This window comes from Theobroma umbraticum, unplaced genomic scaffold, assembly GCF_002168275.2.
Source record: "Theobroma umbraticum cultivar Fairchild unplaced genomic scaffold, ASM216827v3 scaffold_30.0, whole genome shotgun sequence".
NCBI classification, from domain to species: Eukaryota; Viridiplantae; Streptophyta; class Magnoliopsida; order Malvales; family Malvaceae; genus Theobroma; species Theobroma umbraticum.
In genome coordinates, this window is record NW_018397254.1 from 1694013 (window position 1) to 1710924 (window position 16912).

At 35.7% G+C, this 16912-nt stretch overlaps 4 protein-coding genes across 7 annotated transcripts; 2 read left to right on the top strand and 2 right to left on the bottom strand.

The window, feature by feature from the left end:
- Positions 1 to 1269: 1269 nt before the first annotated feature.
- On the top strand, positions 1270 to 3985 carry GH9B15 (glycosyl hydrolase 9B15). Its single transcript, XM_021429275.1, has 8 exons — positions 1270 to 1554; positions 1780 to 1992; positions 2366 to 2566; positions 2648 to 2725; positions 2818 to 2970; positions 3057 to 3165; positions 3257 to 3423; positions 3500 to 3985. The coding sequence occupies exons 1-8, from the start codon at positions 1315 to 1317 to the stop codon at positions 3884 to 3886; spliced, it is 1548 nt and encodes a 515-aa protein (XP_021284950.1). The 5' UTR covers positions 1270 to 1314; the 3' UTR covers positions 3887 to 3985.
- A 1793-nt stretch (positions 3986 to 5778) lies between these two features.
- Positions 5779 to 7269, bottom strand: LOC110417130 (WRKY transcription factor 22-like). The gene is made up of 3 exons (XM_021429393.2): positions 6725 to 7269; positions 6517 to 6633; positions 5779 to 6395 (listed from the first exon to the last, which is right to left on the bottom strand). The coding sequence occupies exons 1-3, from the start codon at positions 7099 to 7101 to the stop codon at positions 5936 to 5938; spliced, it is 954 nt and encodes a 317-aa protein (XP_021285068.1). The 5' UTR covers positions 7102 to 7269; the 3' UTR covers positions 5779 to 5935.
- A 2512-nt stretch (positions 7270 to 9781) lies between these two features.
- On the top strand, positions 9782 to 12025 carry SPO11-2 (sporulation 11-2). Of its 3 annotated transcripts, none has more exons than XM_089784630.1 (11): positions 9782 to 9862; positions 9943 to 10026; positions 10132 to 10261; positions 10359 to 10496; positions 10623 to 10711; positions 10877 to 11005; positions 11099 to 11193; positions 11280 to 11342; positions 11525 to 11601; positions 11688 to 11836; positions 11891 to 12025. In XM_089784630.1, the coding sequence occupies exons 1-11, from the start codon at positions 9782 to 9784 to the stop codon at positions 12023 to 12025; spliced, it is 1170 nt and encodes a 389-aa protein (XP_089640756.1). The 3 variants fall into 3 exon arrangements, with proteins under 3 accessions (XP_089640756.1, XP_021285184.1, XP_089640755.1); XM_021429509.2 differs by having other exon boundaries at positions 11688 to 11815; XM_089784629.1 differs by having other exon boundaries at positions 10877 to 10990; positions 11075 to 11193; positions 11688 to 11815.
- Positions 12026 to 12389: 364 nt separating this feature from the next.
- LOC110415320 (D111/G-patch domain-containing protein) lies at positions 12390 to 16231 on the bottom strand. Of its 2 annotated transcripts, none has more exons than XM_021426945.2 (11): positions 15987 to 16231; positions 15807 to 15891; positions 15580 to 15656; positions 15442 to 15466; positions 15137 to 15227; positions 14949 to 15015; positions 14053 to 14149; positions 13590 to 13768; positions 13068 to 13295; positions 12873 to 12989; positions 12390 to 12735 (listed from the first exon to the last, which is right to left on the bottom strand). In XM_021426945.2, the coding sequence occupies exons 1-11, from the start codon at positions 16062 to 16064 to the stop codon at positions 12673 to 12675; spliced, it is 1107 nt and encodes a 368-aa protein (XP_021282620.1). In that variant the 5' UTR covers positions 16065 to 16231; the 3' UTR covers positions 12390 to 12672. The 2 variants fall into 2 exon arrangements, with proteins under 2 accessions (XP_021282620.1, XP_021282614.1); XM_021426939.2 differs by having other exon boundaries at positions 15442 to 15469.
- Between the last annotated feature and the right edge of the window lie 681 nt (positions 16232 to 16912).

A 16912-nucleotide genomic window follows, 5' to 3' on the forward strand; every position in this document is an offset into this window, starting at 1 on the left:
TTATTTCTTGAGAAAAGGGGATTATTCCTTGGTGTATTGGGGTTAAATAAACACTTTTCTGCTCATTATTAGATGATATGTCTTTATGTTCCTATTCTCCGGCTGGTGGGTGTGCATTCGGGGGAGGTGGAACTGAAATGATCGTGATAGACTCCACACTCCATTTACCTGTATAGGGTTCATTGCAATTTCTTACTGGATGCCTCTATATGTAACAATGATAGCATAAGGTGGCTTTCATGATTGCTCCTTCGAAACCATAACACCTTTTGCAATTTCTTTTCTGCAGGAGACTGTTAGGAGTTATACAGACAAATTAAAACTCTTGAGTCATAACCTTGACCTTTCTTACCGGCTCGAATGGATTGGCCAACGTAAAGTACTGCTTACAAGACATGGCCTTGAGATAGCCAGTTTCCCATTATAGTCAGGCAACTGCAAGAAATATTTTCCTTGAAAACCTGAGCAGTCCTTCATTGGATACATTCTATTTGTCTGGTAGATGAGGTCCGACCATGTATATTCAGGTAGCCCTTGAATGCATTATTATGTTTTAGGTTAATACAATCAATTTTGGTGAGGAGATCATGTATGTATTTTACTTCAATTTTTGACAAACAAAATCAAGTTCACGTGTGTTCTAATTATGTTAAATATAGTTGCAAGACAAAATATATAAATAAATATTTTTTAAACTTCACAAATAAAATTGAACTGTTCAACATGCCCATCATCATCATCATCATCATCTATATATATAAAAGAAGCAATGAGAACATAAATGCTTTGGATGACATTTCATTTGGAAGGATATATATTATCATGTATACATATATAAGAAGGGAATGATGATAGCAAATGACGCTGAGGAGTGGGTGCAACGATCTCTTATTCTTACTCTCATAATTAGTACAGTTTTGTGACTCAACTTACCTTGACTTTGCTACATGCAGTTCATTCCCCTCACGCTACCTCCAGTCCTCCATTCTTCCATGTCATCATCCTCAATCTCATGATCCAATTAACTTCAATATTACCAATATTAATTTTGGGGATGGAATTGGATAATTCCTTGATATTTTGTAATTGAATTACAGTAACAAAATCTCTTCTAATTTTCCAAAACTTTTTGTTTTTTTAAAATGAGAAGTAACTGATAACTAAAACATCCCTGTTTTTCTTTTGTAATTAACCAACAGCCATGAAAAATATTATTACTCGTACTATTCAATGAGGGGCATCAGGATCACTATTGAAAAGGGTCTATAAATAACAAATTAGACCAAACCAAAGGTCATCCAATTATAAGTCACAATGAGGTCTGGTGAAATGGTATGGGGTTTGGTCTTAGGCAGCATCTTGGCCATGGCGCCTAGTCGTCACAATGGACTAGCCTTGGAGGTCTCCGGTTTGCCTGCCACAGGTTATGACTACAAGGATGCACTTCACAAAGCAGTCTTGTTCTTTGAAGGACAACGTTCCGGAAAGTTACCGGCGACACAGAGAGCGAAGTGGAGGGGAGACTCTGCACTCACTGATGGCCAACCTGATAAAGTACGGCTGGCAAATTAAAAACTTCGGAGTATATATTGTTATATACTGAGCTAGACTAGTATTGATGTTTCAACAAATTTAACTAGCTGTTATTTTCATCTTCATGCTAATTTGGTCATCCCAGTAGAAACAATAGAACAGTGATGCTTAGTATATATCACTGACTGCTAAATTCCGATTCTTGACAAATAATTTTTATAGTTTAGGATTTGCTTTCTCTTGCAGGTCAATCTAGTAGGAGGTTACTATGATGCTGGCGACAATGTAAAGTTCGGATGGCCTATGGCGTTCACAGTCACCCTGTTAAGTTGGGCAGCTGTTGAGTTCCGGCAGGAAATCTCTTCGGCCAATCAGCTGAACCACCTCCGCTCCGCCATCCGTTGGGGCAGTGATTTTATTTTGCGAGCCCACACTTCACCCACCACACTTTATACCCAGGTCTGTGTCAGCTTCTTGCATAGTATTTGCATAGAGTACTGCTGTTTTTTTTTTCCGCAATCAATCTGGTTATTTTATTAATAAAAAGTTCGGTACAAGCCTTGGCCGAAGCCATCCAAGACTCTTACAGCCAATACAATACAGAAACCTGACTGGTTCTGAGCCTACACACAGAAGTAAAAGATTCCTTACATAGAAACTCAAACTCAGCCCTGCTTGTCAAAGATGCGTACGTCTAATTCAATTAAAGATTATTAACCAGAACGAAATAGAAAAGGAATAGAAATTGTAAGGTTACCATTAGAATGAGTTTTGTCTCTTACTATTTGATGCTTATTGCTAGAACATCATTGGTATCTATTTGCATTTACAGGTGGGGAACGGAGATGCTGATCACCAGTGTTGGGAGCGTCCTGAAGACATGGACACCCCTCGAACGCTCTACAAGATCACTTCTGATTCACCAGGCACTGAAGCAGCAGCAGAGGCTGCTGCTGCCCTTTCTGCTGCTTCATTAGTCTTCAAAGGGGTTAAGTCCAATTATTCTAGAAGGCTGTTAACCAAATCAAAATCAGTTAAGGGGTTGGTTAAATTTAGTTCCTTTATGCCTACCAAGCTCTCCTGTGCATTTAATCTCATTCATTTTGCTTCACAGTTATTCGAATTTGCAGACAATTATAGGGGATCTTACAAAGATTCTTGCCCTTTCTACTGCTCTTTCTCAGGATATCTGGTAAAACGTCAAGCTTCATGTAGATATGTTGATAAGTATATTAGTCATCACTTTTTTTCGATTTGAGCTTACCCATTCCGAATTTTCGTCAGGACGAATTATTATGGTCTGCAACTTGGCTATACAAGGCAAGTGGTGATAACAAGTACTTTAGCTATGTTTTGAGCAACCAAGGATGGAGTCAGCAGGTATCAGAGTTTAGTTGGGACAACAAATTTGCTGGAGCTCAGGCATTACTAGCAAAGGTATAGCAAAAAAAAAAAACAAAAACAAAAGCGCTGTACAATCCTATGTCTCCTATTTATAAAGATTTTAACAGAATTTAGTTCAGGAATTCCATGGTGGGAAGAAGGATTTGTCTAAATATAAGACTGATGTGGAATCATTTATATGTGCACTGATGCCAGGGAGTAGCTCTGTACAGATTAAAACAACTTCTGGTATGAATAACTAATTACTAAGTTTTCTGCATAGTGTATTTGAAGGGTATGGTTCTCACAAAGCTTAACACATTTTCTGGTTTGTTTTCAGGTGGGCTTTTGTACATAAGAGATAGTGCTAATTTACAGTATGTTGCAAGCTCCTGCATGGTGCTATCTATCTACTTGAAAACCTTAAATGCGTCTCAAATCGATGGAATCCAATGTGGCTCCGCCCATTTCTCTGCCTCCCAAATCAGAGAATTTGTAAAATTACAGGTACATTTATGATCTAAATTAATGTAAGAGAAATCACATCAAACCCAGAATGGGTTTCATTGATTTATTGATGCAGGTGAATTACATCCTGGGAAACAACCCCATGAATATGTCATACATGGTTGGATTTGGAAGCAAACATCCGATGCAGCCTCACCATAGAGGCGCATCCATCCCTTCTATCCACAGTCACCCGACCAAGGTGAGCTGTAATGATGGCTACTCGAGTTATTATTCTTCTGACAATCCAAACCCAAATCAACATGTTGGAGCCATCGTTGGAGGCCCTGATTCAAATGACCATTACAATGACCAAAGATCAGATTACTCTCATGCCGAACCCACAACTTACATTAATGCAGCTTTTGTGGGTGCAGTGGCTTCTTTCCTTGATGAAAGCAAGCAGCAGCCTCTGCAGCTGCTGCAGATTAATGGAACCATAAGTAAGATTGACTCTATGTAATTCACCAGCACTGCATGCAATTTAAAACTTCCAGGGAATATCTATGCCTCATCTACATAGTTGTAAAATATCTAATAAAGGATTTTAGTTTTATAAGTATATATGATGCATCCCTCTGATCCTCTTTTGACTGGTTCAACCCGAAGCTTAAGCAACAAATCAAAGAGTCAAAGCCAGATGTGTACGATTATGATCAATAGCCGAAGCCTGAAGAACTAGAATTCTGACAAATCAAATCATTTGACTACAAACCTTATTAAAACTAATCACAGTTGCATAGATAATGCCAGAATATCATCATTTATTAAAGATCTTAAACAATTTATCGTAAATGATTGTACAATACTTCATATATGGGTACACGCCATTGAGATTTTCCGGTTTTCTTTTGTACGAAAAAGTTGCACAGTAGCAGAATATAACTTCATGATAAAGCAATCATTTCCACAATTGCAATGGTAGGATCATAGAATATATTATTATAAACTGTAGATGACATAACAAAAGCATGCTTGAGGCTTAGAAATGGAACTATTACTACTACTATTACTGTTAATATATTTGACTGCCGTTATCCAATACAGTTTGGTGGATTCGACCTTAATTTCCAAAGAAATGCAAGTTGGCTTGAGCTAAATTGGATAAATAGTATTAAAATGACACTAAAAGCTGTGTTTGTTTCCCGGAAATTAACTTTTAGGGAAAAATTGTTTTTTTAAAATAAATATTGATATTTTTTATTCTAATGTTTTTATTAAAAATTTAAAAATAAAATATTTATTATTAACATTCAACATTTACTATACAACTGTTGTTTGACTAGATTGTACCATCTTCCACATATTTGGTTCTACATATCAATCACTTTATATCAAGGTGTTTCATATTAAAAAGACTATAAGGCTGTTTTATATATAGTTTATTCACTTTATATTTATTTTTTTGATCACCGAAGTTACCAAATATCCATGAAAATTAATTACCAATAAAATACATCTAATATAATAATTACTAAATAATAGATGACGATCATGAGAGATTAAAGTTATTGAAAAAGTTATAGACCTATATGGCATTCTAATAACTAAGTATATACTATTTTAGTAACCCTATGTTAGTGAATTTCCGTAAAAATTAAATATTTTAGTAATTTTATGTTATCGAATATCATAGAAAGTTATTGAAAAATACGTTTTATAGATGAAAATTAAAAAAATAATTATGTATTTTAAAGTTATTGACTTTACAGATCGAGATTATTAAAAAAAGATTATACACCCTTTGATATTCAGTATAATTGTATATCTAATATTTTAATATCTTGAGTTATTGAATATTTATTAAAGCTATTAATAGAGTATCGAAAGGTTGCTATATAATTATAAAAAGTTACTAACAGAGTATATCTAAAGTTATTAAATAATATATTTATATATGTGTGTGTGAAGTTTAAAAAAAAGAATTATATATTTTAAGGTCATTGATTTTATAAATTAAAATTAAAAAAAAAGCATATATAAATATTTGATATTTTGTACTTGAATATTTAATTTTTCAACAACACTTAGTTATTGAATATTCATATAATAAACAAAAAAAAAAGTATAGGGGAGATATATTTATTTCGTTTTACAATGAAGTAGCTGATGATGTGGGTAACTAAAGATTTAATCAATGCAAATTAAACTTTTAGATGTAATTGGTAATTTGTGAAATATAAGAACGAAAATTGATATTTAAATCAAGCCTTACAAGTTAGAAACAACAAGTTCAAGTGGTTAACTGGTTGCTTGGGTTGGTTTTTCATTGTAATTAACTCCATTTCTTTATTTATTGTCAACAACATACTTTCACCTATATATATATATATATATATACACATAAATAATTTTTATTATTTATAATTATGATAATCTTGCAAGAAGATGGATTACAGAGAATTAAAGTGCAAAAAGAAACAAAAAAAAAACCCGATGGAGAACTGCAATTTCGGTTTATACATGGCTTGTGCCTGGCCTAGCTACGTACATAAGAGGCTAAAGACTAAGTTCAGCAACCACCAGTTAAGGTTGCAGATTCATTCATGGACCATAGTTCATCAGACAAATCGGGAAATTGGTCTAGAAAGAGACCTTCAAAGTTCTCTAGGCTTTGATCTAATTCGTCACTCAACATTATGTCTGGCGTGTGAATTTTGTCCCCGTCACCATCTTCAAGCATTTGTTCCTCCACCTTCATTCTCCAATCTTGTTGCGCAGACTCATCTTTCATGGTTGTTGGAGAAAGAACCGTTTCTGCTGCCTCACGGGGTTCATTATTGCTGGCAGGACTTTTAGATGTTGAAGATGACTTGCTGCGAGTGCTTCCTGCAAGCGAGCTTCGGCGAGTTGGGTGGCCATGGCTGTGCTCAGCGGTGTAGGTTATGATAAAGATTCGAGGATCCGAACAGCTACGCTCTACTTGCTTTCTCGCCAAACATCCTTTTGAGCTGCTGCACCTATAATAGCTCCTGTTTTTCAATTCAACCAAGCAAACAAGTTTATTCAATGACATGAAGAAAATTAAGTAAACCTTCAAACTCTCTAGCTTGATACCCAAAAAGGAATGATAAAGAAGAGAGAGATTTTTACCTTGGATATGGCGACCCCTTGATAGGTTTCTGTCCATATTTTCGCCAAGCCCATATATCTGACGAAAGACCATCAGCTGTTACATGCTTCACCACTCTATCTTGCTGATTCTTCCGGCTGAAATGTGTGAATTTTTCAACATCAATGGATTTTGGAATTCCAGTAATCAATTTCTTACTATTAAAAGATAAGCAATGATTTTACAAACCTGGATCTTTTAGGTTTGGCTGTTTGAGTAGAATCTTTATTTGTACCAGAAGCAGCAGACTGAGAAACAGGCTGCTGCTTCTTTTGGTCCTCTGGTTTCTCCACATCTTGAGGGACTGGTAGGGAACTGGTAATAATGGTTTGTGTGGAAAACGGATTGAACTCAGGATAGAAAGGCTTGTAAAGTTCCTCCAACTCATCTAAAACTTTAGGGTTCGTTTCAAAAACATCTGGGAAACTCATAATTAGATCTTCCTGTTGAAAACTCCAAGGATCAAAACCGAATGGTGGGTTTTCCATATCGGGGATAGAGGCACCATTGCTGCTTCCTCCAACTACCGCTCGCAAATCCCAGTTCTCCATGTAGAATTCACTCATCAACAACTATTTATTTATATTCCATGAAAAAGAAAAAGGAGAGATCTAAGAGAGAAAACTAGGAGATAAAGAGAGCAAAGAGTGGCGCTGACTTTGGAGATTTGTCAGAGGATTGTGATGAGGAGATATGAGAGGAAAATCTGAAAACAAGGCCGTTGTCTATATACTGGAAGGAAAGAGGGGATTGTTTTCACTTGAAGTTAAGCAGCAATTGTGTAAGTCCGGTTTTGCATTTCCACTGAGTTGACATTTTGAAAAGTCAAATCGTTATAACTGTGGAAGCAGCCTGTATATATCTATATATTCAGCATTTCATACAGTTTTTTGCTCTTCTGGAATGCCTAGTTGTCAATTGTTGCCGTTCGGTGACTTCAATAGGTAATACTGGCGTCGGTGAGAAAGGAATTCACCTCAAATGATCTGTTGAATACTATTTCACTCCATTGATGAGCTGAATAAATACTATGGAATTAAGTTTATTTCAACAAAAGTACCGCTGCTAACTGCCAAAGCAGTCATCTGTGACAAAACACCATTCGGAAATTGTGAATGTACTATAAAAGGTTTATGTTAATTCACTTAGCATGAACCACGATAAACCTGTCTCTTTCCTTTTGAGCAACTTGAACTTATCTGATAATAAGATGCATGGTTGGAAGATAAAATTTTAGGCAGAAATATTTTATATTTGAGCTGCAAATTGCTTTTCCAGAAATATTACGAAAGCCATATATATAGATATCCGACCATGGAAATCTAAGAATTAACATGCTCGAATTCGATGGAAAGCAATAGAGCATGGCTATGTCACATACCCCATATATTGCCAGTTTGCATATAGGGCAAGGTTGGTCCCTATTCTCATATGCATTTGAAACCATAGGTTTGTCTTTTAACTTTTAAGGCTAACATCTCTCATTCCAAGGAGGTCCTGTTTAGGGTTCATCGGCTTATCCTGCCAGTTCTTTGATCAACTAAACAATTGCTAAAGGATTCAAAACCGGGACCAAACGCGTAAAAAACTCATAGTCAAGGAAGAAACTGTGGAAATATATGACCAGTAGCTGTCTGCAACTTGCAAAGTGCAAGACAGTTCTGTCATCAATACTCCATTTGCAGCCTGCAAAAGATCATGCACAAAGGCTTGAGCTCAGCAGCTTGAGGGTATGGCTTATGGGTCTTTGGCTATGATATCTATTGAATAAGACCAAAAAAAAAAAAAAAAGAAGAAACATATCATTACGTGAACTGAGGGAAAACTCAAAAGAAATGGAGCTTTTGGACCACAAAAGACAGCCACTACTGCTACTACCAGTAGTACCATGAGAATATTTTCTTGGCCCCTTTTGTCAATAACTTCATCCTCCCATTTGGCCCTCCTACATCATTTTCCTAGTAACCATATAGGAAGCTACAAGCTAGAAAAGTTTGAAAAAAACGAAATATATCGAAGGCTCTTTGATTTGGTCTTCGAGTGCTGCACCACGCGGAAAGGAAGGGGAAATTTCTTACAATTGGTAAAAAACGAACTGAAATCCAAGAAACCAGATTTCTCCAAGTCTTAGTCTGGTTTCGTTCAACATTTCCTGCTGTCTATATCCCTTCTACTACGTGATAACAACTAGATATACAATATAAAAATAATTGACTTAGATTTTTTTTCCCTATCACCGGCCAGTTTTGAGAGTAACAAAAAAGGACATAAATCAACTTGCCAACCGACGTTTGAAAGGAAATAACGTAATAAACAATCAAGATAATGTTTGAAAATAGTAACCCTTTGTCTTGTTTTCTTTTTTTTTTTTCTATAATGACGTATATATTTGACTCTTTCAGCACGTGAGACTTTGACTAGGTTTTCAACGCATTTGCAATTCTTCTCTACCTGTTCCAGCGCACGCTGCACCCATCAAGTGCTCGTTAAAATATAAATGCCTAATTGGGAATTTATTATTCAGTTTGGTGGCATTAAATGAATCCGAACAAACTTATATGTATTGTAACATAATGCTGTTATTTTCAATAATACTAGTCATAATAGTTTTTAGGATATAATATTTTGAAAATTTTAAATAAGTTTTTCTATTTTTATTATGTTTAATAAAATTTTTGTACTTTTAATCAAAGTTAAGTAAGTTTTTATATTTTTATATTAAACTAAATAAATTTTTATAATTAATAATTAATTTATTAAAAATATTATTTATTATGATATACTGACATGTCGTAATGAAAGATAATATAATATGACGATATGATCATATGATATTTTCACTTTTTATATCAACATCATATGATATGAAATGATAAATAACATTTTGAATAGATTAACCACAAGTAATAAAAGTTCATTTGATTTAAAATAAATATACACAATCTTGATATAATGTTATAGAAGAATAAAAAATTATTTATATTTTTTAAAAAATAATTCAGGAACTGTTTATTTTGAACAAAAAAATATTTGATTTAAAGGGGATGGCGAGGGCGAAGCCCAGTTAACCACGTCAGCCCAAAGGGAATAAACCCTGAATGCTAATATATGAAGTCTTTGTGGCCCAAAAAGGAAAAGAATGGAAGGTCCATCGAGCCCGATCTTAAGCAGACGGTTAAAACATGACTCACCACAATTCAAAACTTCAATCTCATTTCGCGCCACTTCCTCATAACCAACGAAACAATGGACGATCTCTGCAAATCTTCGATGAAATTCTTCGCCGATCAACAGCTCTGCTACGCCGACGTCCTCCCTCCTCACGAGGTAATCGTCTTCATCATTATCCGTCAGTCATGGTTTGATCCTCTTTCGTTTGTCTCAAAACATCGAAATCTCTCTTTCAGGTTCGAGCCAGAATCCAAGTCGCCGTCCTCAATTTCCTCAAGATCTTGAACTCTCCTGATCCCGCAATCTCCAATCTCCCTCTAGTAACGAAATATTTTTTTTTGTTTGATTGCTCAGAAAGTTGAGGAAATATTTTTTGAGTTGTTTTCTTCTTCTTCTTCTTCTTCTTTAATCAATTACTGATATAGATCAATAGGAAGTCGAGTAATAGCAGAGTGAGGGAAGGGCTCTTCACCGAGGTTTCTTGGCTTTTTCTGTCTCACTCCTTTTCTAAAAGATCATTGATGAGAGCCAACGCAGCTAAGGCCTTTATTAGGGGTATTTTCTTTTGTAATGGATTTAACTTTTGGCTATTTTTTTGCCTTTGTTCTTAAATTAAATTGGTTCTTGATCTTTGTTCCTACTAAAAATGAAGTGTGGAAGGTTATGGAGATGTGCTTTGAAATTCTGACTGAAGAGAAGCAAGTCACACAGAGGGAGCTTTTTTACAAGCTGCTCTGTGATTCACCAGATTACTTCTCATCTCAATTGCAGGTCAACAGGACAATTCAAGGTCACTTCTCTGAGTTCTCACTTGTTTATAATTGATACTGATGATTTTAGAAGATGTTCGTGTTGGATGTAAGGGTTTTTTAATGTCATGTTAATGGTTCAAATAATTGAGAACTTTGTGTCACAGATGTTGTAGCATTGCTTCGATGCAGCCGAAACAGTCTTGGGATCATGGCATCTAGCAAAGGACTTGTTGCTGGGCGTATCTTGTTTCAGGTACTTCAATTCTCTTTCCTGTTATGTATTATTGCATTGCAAATACCATAATCTTATGCGGGAAAAGAATATACTGGCCGCTTGCTTCTTTTGTTTTCTAATGTAACAATGTACATGCAAACATGGGTGATTCCTTGCTTTTTTCTCTTATGGACCATATGACAGGAGCCAAACCAAGAGGTTGTGGATTGTTCTGCTTGTGGGTCTTCCGGATATGCAATTTCTGGTGATCTGAAATTGTTAGACAGCTTGATTATGAAGACAGATGCCCGTTATATTATTGTCGTTGAGAAGGTGCTTTCTTCATTGAAATCCAATCAGACAGCACTATGAATTTATCATCCCCAAATCCAATTAATAAACATTCTTGCATGGTCTGGGTTGCAGCATGCAGTATTTCAGAGATTGGCAGAAGATCATGTATTTAACCAGATTCCAAGCATTCTTCTCACAGCAAAAGGTTATCCAGATATAGCCACAAGGTATTGATAGTGTTTAAACCATGTTCTACTTAACCCTGTTCTCATTTCGATGCTTCATTGTAATCACAACCTTGAATGCCTGTTAGATTTCTTCTTCACCGAATGAGTGGGGCTTTTCCAGATTTGCCAATTTTGGCACTGGTTGACTGGTACGGATCTCCTGCAAATGCCGTGGGTTTCTCTTTTCCTAAGTAATACAATTAAAAGACAGTAAACCGGTTTCACACAACTTTCATTTGTTCGAGATGACTGTTTTGGATTCTTCAACTTGATTATAGCAAACAGCTGTGCACCCTTAAAACTGATAAACTTCAAACTTGAACCTTTCTAGGAATCCAGCCGGATTAGCTATATTATGTACCTACAAGTTTGGAAGCATAGGGATGGGTCTAGAGGCATACAGATATGGTACTTTCTTCAAGTCACGCCGAATTGCACCAGTTTTGTGTCTAACATGTAAAATGTATGATATTTTCTATGTCTGCATCATTCAGCTTGCAACGTGAAGTGGCTGGGACTGCGAGGCGATGATCTACAACTGATACCTGAACAATCTTTAGCTCCACTAAAGCCACGGGACCTGCAAATCGCTAAAGGCTTGACTTCCTCAGTAATCTTGCAGGTGCATCTCTGGTCAGATAACGTGAAAACTGCTCTCTCCATATGGTTTTAAGAGTCTCTAAATGGTGTTCAACAGGAGAACTACAGGGACGAGTTGGCATTGATGATGCAGAGTGGTAAGAGAGCAGAGATCGAAGCTCTATACTTTCATGGATATGATTATCTGGGGAAGTATATAGCAAAGAAAATTGTCCAAGCCAATTACATCTAACAATACTTATATCAGTATCATCCGATAGAGAATCATGCATCAGAACTATGCCATTGATAAAAACAGGAGAGATCTAACTACAACGGAAGTATGGTGGGCTAGCAGAGCTAGTAGGGTTTTATAATATAGAGATCTAACGACAACGGAAGAGAGCACAGCTATGGCCAAGCCAGTCCTCAAAAGCATGGGGGGCCTATCATGGATCGTTGTCCCCCAATACTTAATCATACTAGCAGTTTAACGTCGACTATTTGACCAAGTAAACGCAGATTAATGAGAACAGAACAATTTCTTTTGTTTCCTTCTCCATTGAAGACAAAAAGGTGCATATAAGGTGAGATATAGGGTACAAACATCCCATGCCTAAGCCAATTCTATGAAAATTTTTCTTGAATAATGAATACTCCTTGCAGTATAAATTTCAGCATTGCCAGCCTCCGACTCTTGTCCTTCAGACAAGTTTCATATCAGCAATGATTTTTAAGCTGATAAAATAATACAAATGAAGTATGAATATCAGAAAAAAAAAAGAAATTAATAATTACTATTACAAAAGAGGCATGAACCAAGACTTATATAAATATGCTACTAATTCAGTCTCAGCATATACAGGCCGCTACAGGAATATCTCAGAATTGTATCAAAATTTAACTGCTTGATGTTAGACTCACTCGCTTTCCCTCCATGGAAAACTTATTACTGCCCGCAAGCTGTGGCCAAAAACAAGAAATGCCAGAATTCAGAATCCATTACAAAATCACAAAGAAATGAAGAGAAGAAGCTGATATCATCTAGCATGAAGAAAAGTAACTTTGACAAGCATTAACAAAACCAGAACGTAGAACACCTTTCGTTTCAAGTAGGCAAGGGCATCTTTCTTTGAAGAAAAGTCAGAAAAAACTAAGGATGACCGTTCATCAATAAGAACTTTCAGCTGTTTTAGTTTTAATGACTCTCCAGGTACCTGAAATAGGCAGATTGCTATTAATTAGAGAAAAAGTTGCAGCACAATTTAATACAGCTTGCATTTTAAATCAATTACCTGACGAAGAAGCTGTTTACATAGCCTTTTCAACTTCAATTTTGGTTCATCAGCTTTTTCCATTTCTTGTGCATTATCACGCATTCGTTTTGCTGGGGGACCAACATCATTGGAATCCTCATCATCGCTATCACTAAATGACGTCTTTTTCCCCTGAAAGCGAACTCCAGCAATTTTCTTTGGTTGATCTTTAATGCCCAGACCTTGCTTTCCAGTTGTGGCTTTATCCTAAAATTTTTTGAATAAAAGGCATATATTACTTACGTAAACCAGTACCGTCTAGCTCCTTTAATATAATCTCTTTAATATAATCTCAATAGTCCCACCATACTACTACATTTACTTACAATAAAAGCATGCAGAATCATCAATCAAAGTGCCACTTATTCAAGAGAGTTGTTATTGTTTCATCTTCAGATTACAGGTTAAATTAAAAGGAAATTTATAATTATTCTCTTCATCAAACAAATAACTTTACCACAGTTTTCATACAACAAAATTTGAAATGGTGAAGACACATACTTGCACAAGCTTGTAGAGATTCTCTTGGTCATCTTCAAAAAATACAGTTCTCTCAGTTGAATTTTTAGACTCTCCAGTTTTGATTGCTTTCTTTCTGGTAGATTCTCCCAGAAAGCCTCCAGAGACAAATCCATATTTATGGCCCCACCATTCTGGAGAAACACTTTCAGCTTTATGTCCTGTAACAAAGAGCCAAGTTATCTCAGAAACAACCAACAGCTGCAACCAGCAAAAAGCAAGCAAGTTACAGAAATAGGCCAAGAATATCATTTGCCAGCAAAAGGCTATGGCAGGTCTTCAGGTATATCATAAATATACTCTGAGGAAAAAAGAAATCCAAATTTATTTCTAGTCTGACTATCCATCTTCAACATAACTGCCTGATAACAACTCTACATAAAAATTCCAGAACATAATGCAATGGAAAAAACACCTTACCGCAAGAATTTACACCAAGTATTACCTTCAGTAGGAGGATCGCGACTTTCAGTTGTCTCTATCAACTCCATTTCACCACCCACATCAGGATTAGCCTGTGGTGACTCCTCAACCTTTTTGACCTATTGCAAAAGATGCAGGGGTAAACATACATTGATTGATTAAACCAAAAATTCTGAATGTAAAGGATGCATGAAATCAAATGCTAATAGCAATAACAAGGGCAAAAGATTTTTCGAATAGAGGACTAGACAATTCCATCAAACAAAACATAGGAACTATTTTGTAATGCTTATTTCAATTTCCTTACGGAGTTCTAAGATCATTTAGCATTTAACTGAAACATACAAAATATTTTATGGCTGAATCACTGTTTAAAAATTGCTTTCATTTTCCGCCTTTCTAACTCAAGTCTCAAAGTTGCTTTGTCTGTCCACCTTTCTAACTCACATAGAGACATCTGGAATTTGTTCCAAAAGTTCAGACTCGAAGGTGAAGGTAACACCACATCTCCCTAATGCTAATATGAAACAATGAGAAAATTGAACAAGTATCTACAATTCTACTGACAGTTAGACTTATTACCACACCCAAGAAGACACAAATATAACAGAATTACTTTTTCCTAGAGCTCTCATGGGTTTCTACACCAGAAAAATCTTGTTGTGAGTAAATTGGATGGTGTTAACACATTAAATTTGAATAATTTTGAACCAAACACAGATTATTTTACAGTCTGATCTGATGTGATATAGAATTATTTTGTATCTTGAAAGGGACAATGGTGGCCAACAAACATCACATACTGAAATATGAATAAAAAGGACATCATTACCACAGTGTCAAACAGGTACTTTTAACAGTCTGAATAGCTTTGAAGAAAACAAAGGTGATAAGACATACTGAAGTTTTAGAACTTACAAGTATTCCTTCAAGATCCTTTGAAGAATATGCAAGAACAAGCTTTCCTCTCTCTCTTTTCTTATATCTAAGGAACCAAACAGAGTAAAAACAAGAGCAAATGAAATCAAATATCAACTAAATAGTTGGCAATAATCTCCTATCACTAAAAATACAATTACAAACAAACATGAAATAAATGCACCAACCTTCCCTGTGGCCGGGTAGTCTTGACAACTTGTTCTTCAGCATCATTAGACAAATTGGTCTCAGTTTCTACTTGATTTTCATTCTTGTCAACTGTTAAGTAAATTCAAGTTACTTTCTTTTGAAGTATTAGCAACAAAATTTCTTAAGGCAACAAAACTTTGAGAAACTTGAGTCACAAAGTAGAATAATGGTAACACAATGCAATTTTTCATGCCTTTTAAGAGTAAATTCAAGTTACTTGTCAATCAATAATCTACTAGTATGAGCAATATGAGAAGAATTTCTCTTTTGGCATCAATCATACCTTCATCATTGGTTTGCGCAGCTTGCTGCTAAAAATCCAAAAGAGAAAAGAAGGAAAACCAAAAAAGGATGAGCTTCACGTCAAATCAGACGCCGTCTAGCGAATCAAAGTCAGCAAAATTAAGAATGAAATACGCACCACTTTCAATCTTTTGAGAATACTATCAAATTGAGCTGTATCAAATGCCCACGGATTCGGCTTATCCAATCCAACACCTGCTCCATATTTTTCAAAAACAAGAATCCATTTGTATAATACTTTTCATCATTTCCTCATATTCTCATTCTCCAGAAAGTAATTCAATATCTATATACACTAAACAGGTCAAAAAACCTAAGTAAAAGACAAAGCAAAGAGAAACGTACCAGTCGTGTCCTGTTTGTTTTTAACTCTAACGTAACCTTTGATCCCTTGCTTATCTTTGCCAAGCCCTTCTCCTTCTTCCCATCCCTAACCGCGCCATCCAAACAACAAAGATTACAAATTAGAAAATACGCGTATAGATACAAATATACACACGGACATACATATCTATGAAGACGCACCATTTGCTTCATGAGGCGAAAAGCAGCAGATTGGCGAGCGATGCCGACGTAGCAGAGAGGAGCTTCGGGTGCAGCCATGTTTGCTTCTTCTTTTTCTTCCTCTCTGCTACGCCGCCGACAACGACAGTTAGCCGTGCTTTAGAAGGATGAGAAGTGAGAAGAAGGAAGAGGTTTTAGAGGGAGCTCTAAGAAAAACCTAAGTCGAAAGCTAGGGCTATGCGGTGCTTCGATGATTTTTTTGGAGTTCGGTGGACGCGCGGTGATCTAGCGGTAAGAGTTAATTAAGATGGGATTAGGGGTGCACGTTTCGCGTGTGCGTTGTTTGTTTGGAGTGTGGGTCCCTTTTAATCAGTTTTGATGAGTGGCTGATATGATGGTTGTAAGCGCTTATTCTGGTTCCCCTTTGGCATTTGCTTCCCAACGGTTGGTATTTTACCTACCGCACGTACGATTAAAGGACGACGTCGTTTCTTCGGCACTTGCTGTGGGACACTTGCTTTGTCTGCGGGTCGGGTTCTGGACAGCATTTTTCAAGCCCAATTCGGGTCAACCTTAAAGATTATTACATACTTATTTAATTTTAATTTTAAAATCGATTTAAAAATATTAATATAAAATTTTAAATAATAAAAGGATTGAATGTACGAATAAAATCAAGTGAAGCTCGAGCTTAGATTTTAAAAGCACCAATTGAGTTTGATTTGATCAATAAACACTTTCAGTTAAGCCATAGGTAAATTATTTTTGAAATGGTAATGTTTTGTTTTAATAAATCATTTTTTCTTATTCTTTTGTCATGCACTAATTTTTAATTTTATTTTTTATGAATTTGACAATGTTACAATAATTAATGATGCTTCTTGATAGATAAGAATGTCAATAGCAATGAAAGATAACCAAAGATAATTTACCACTTATTGTAATAA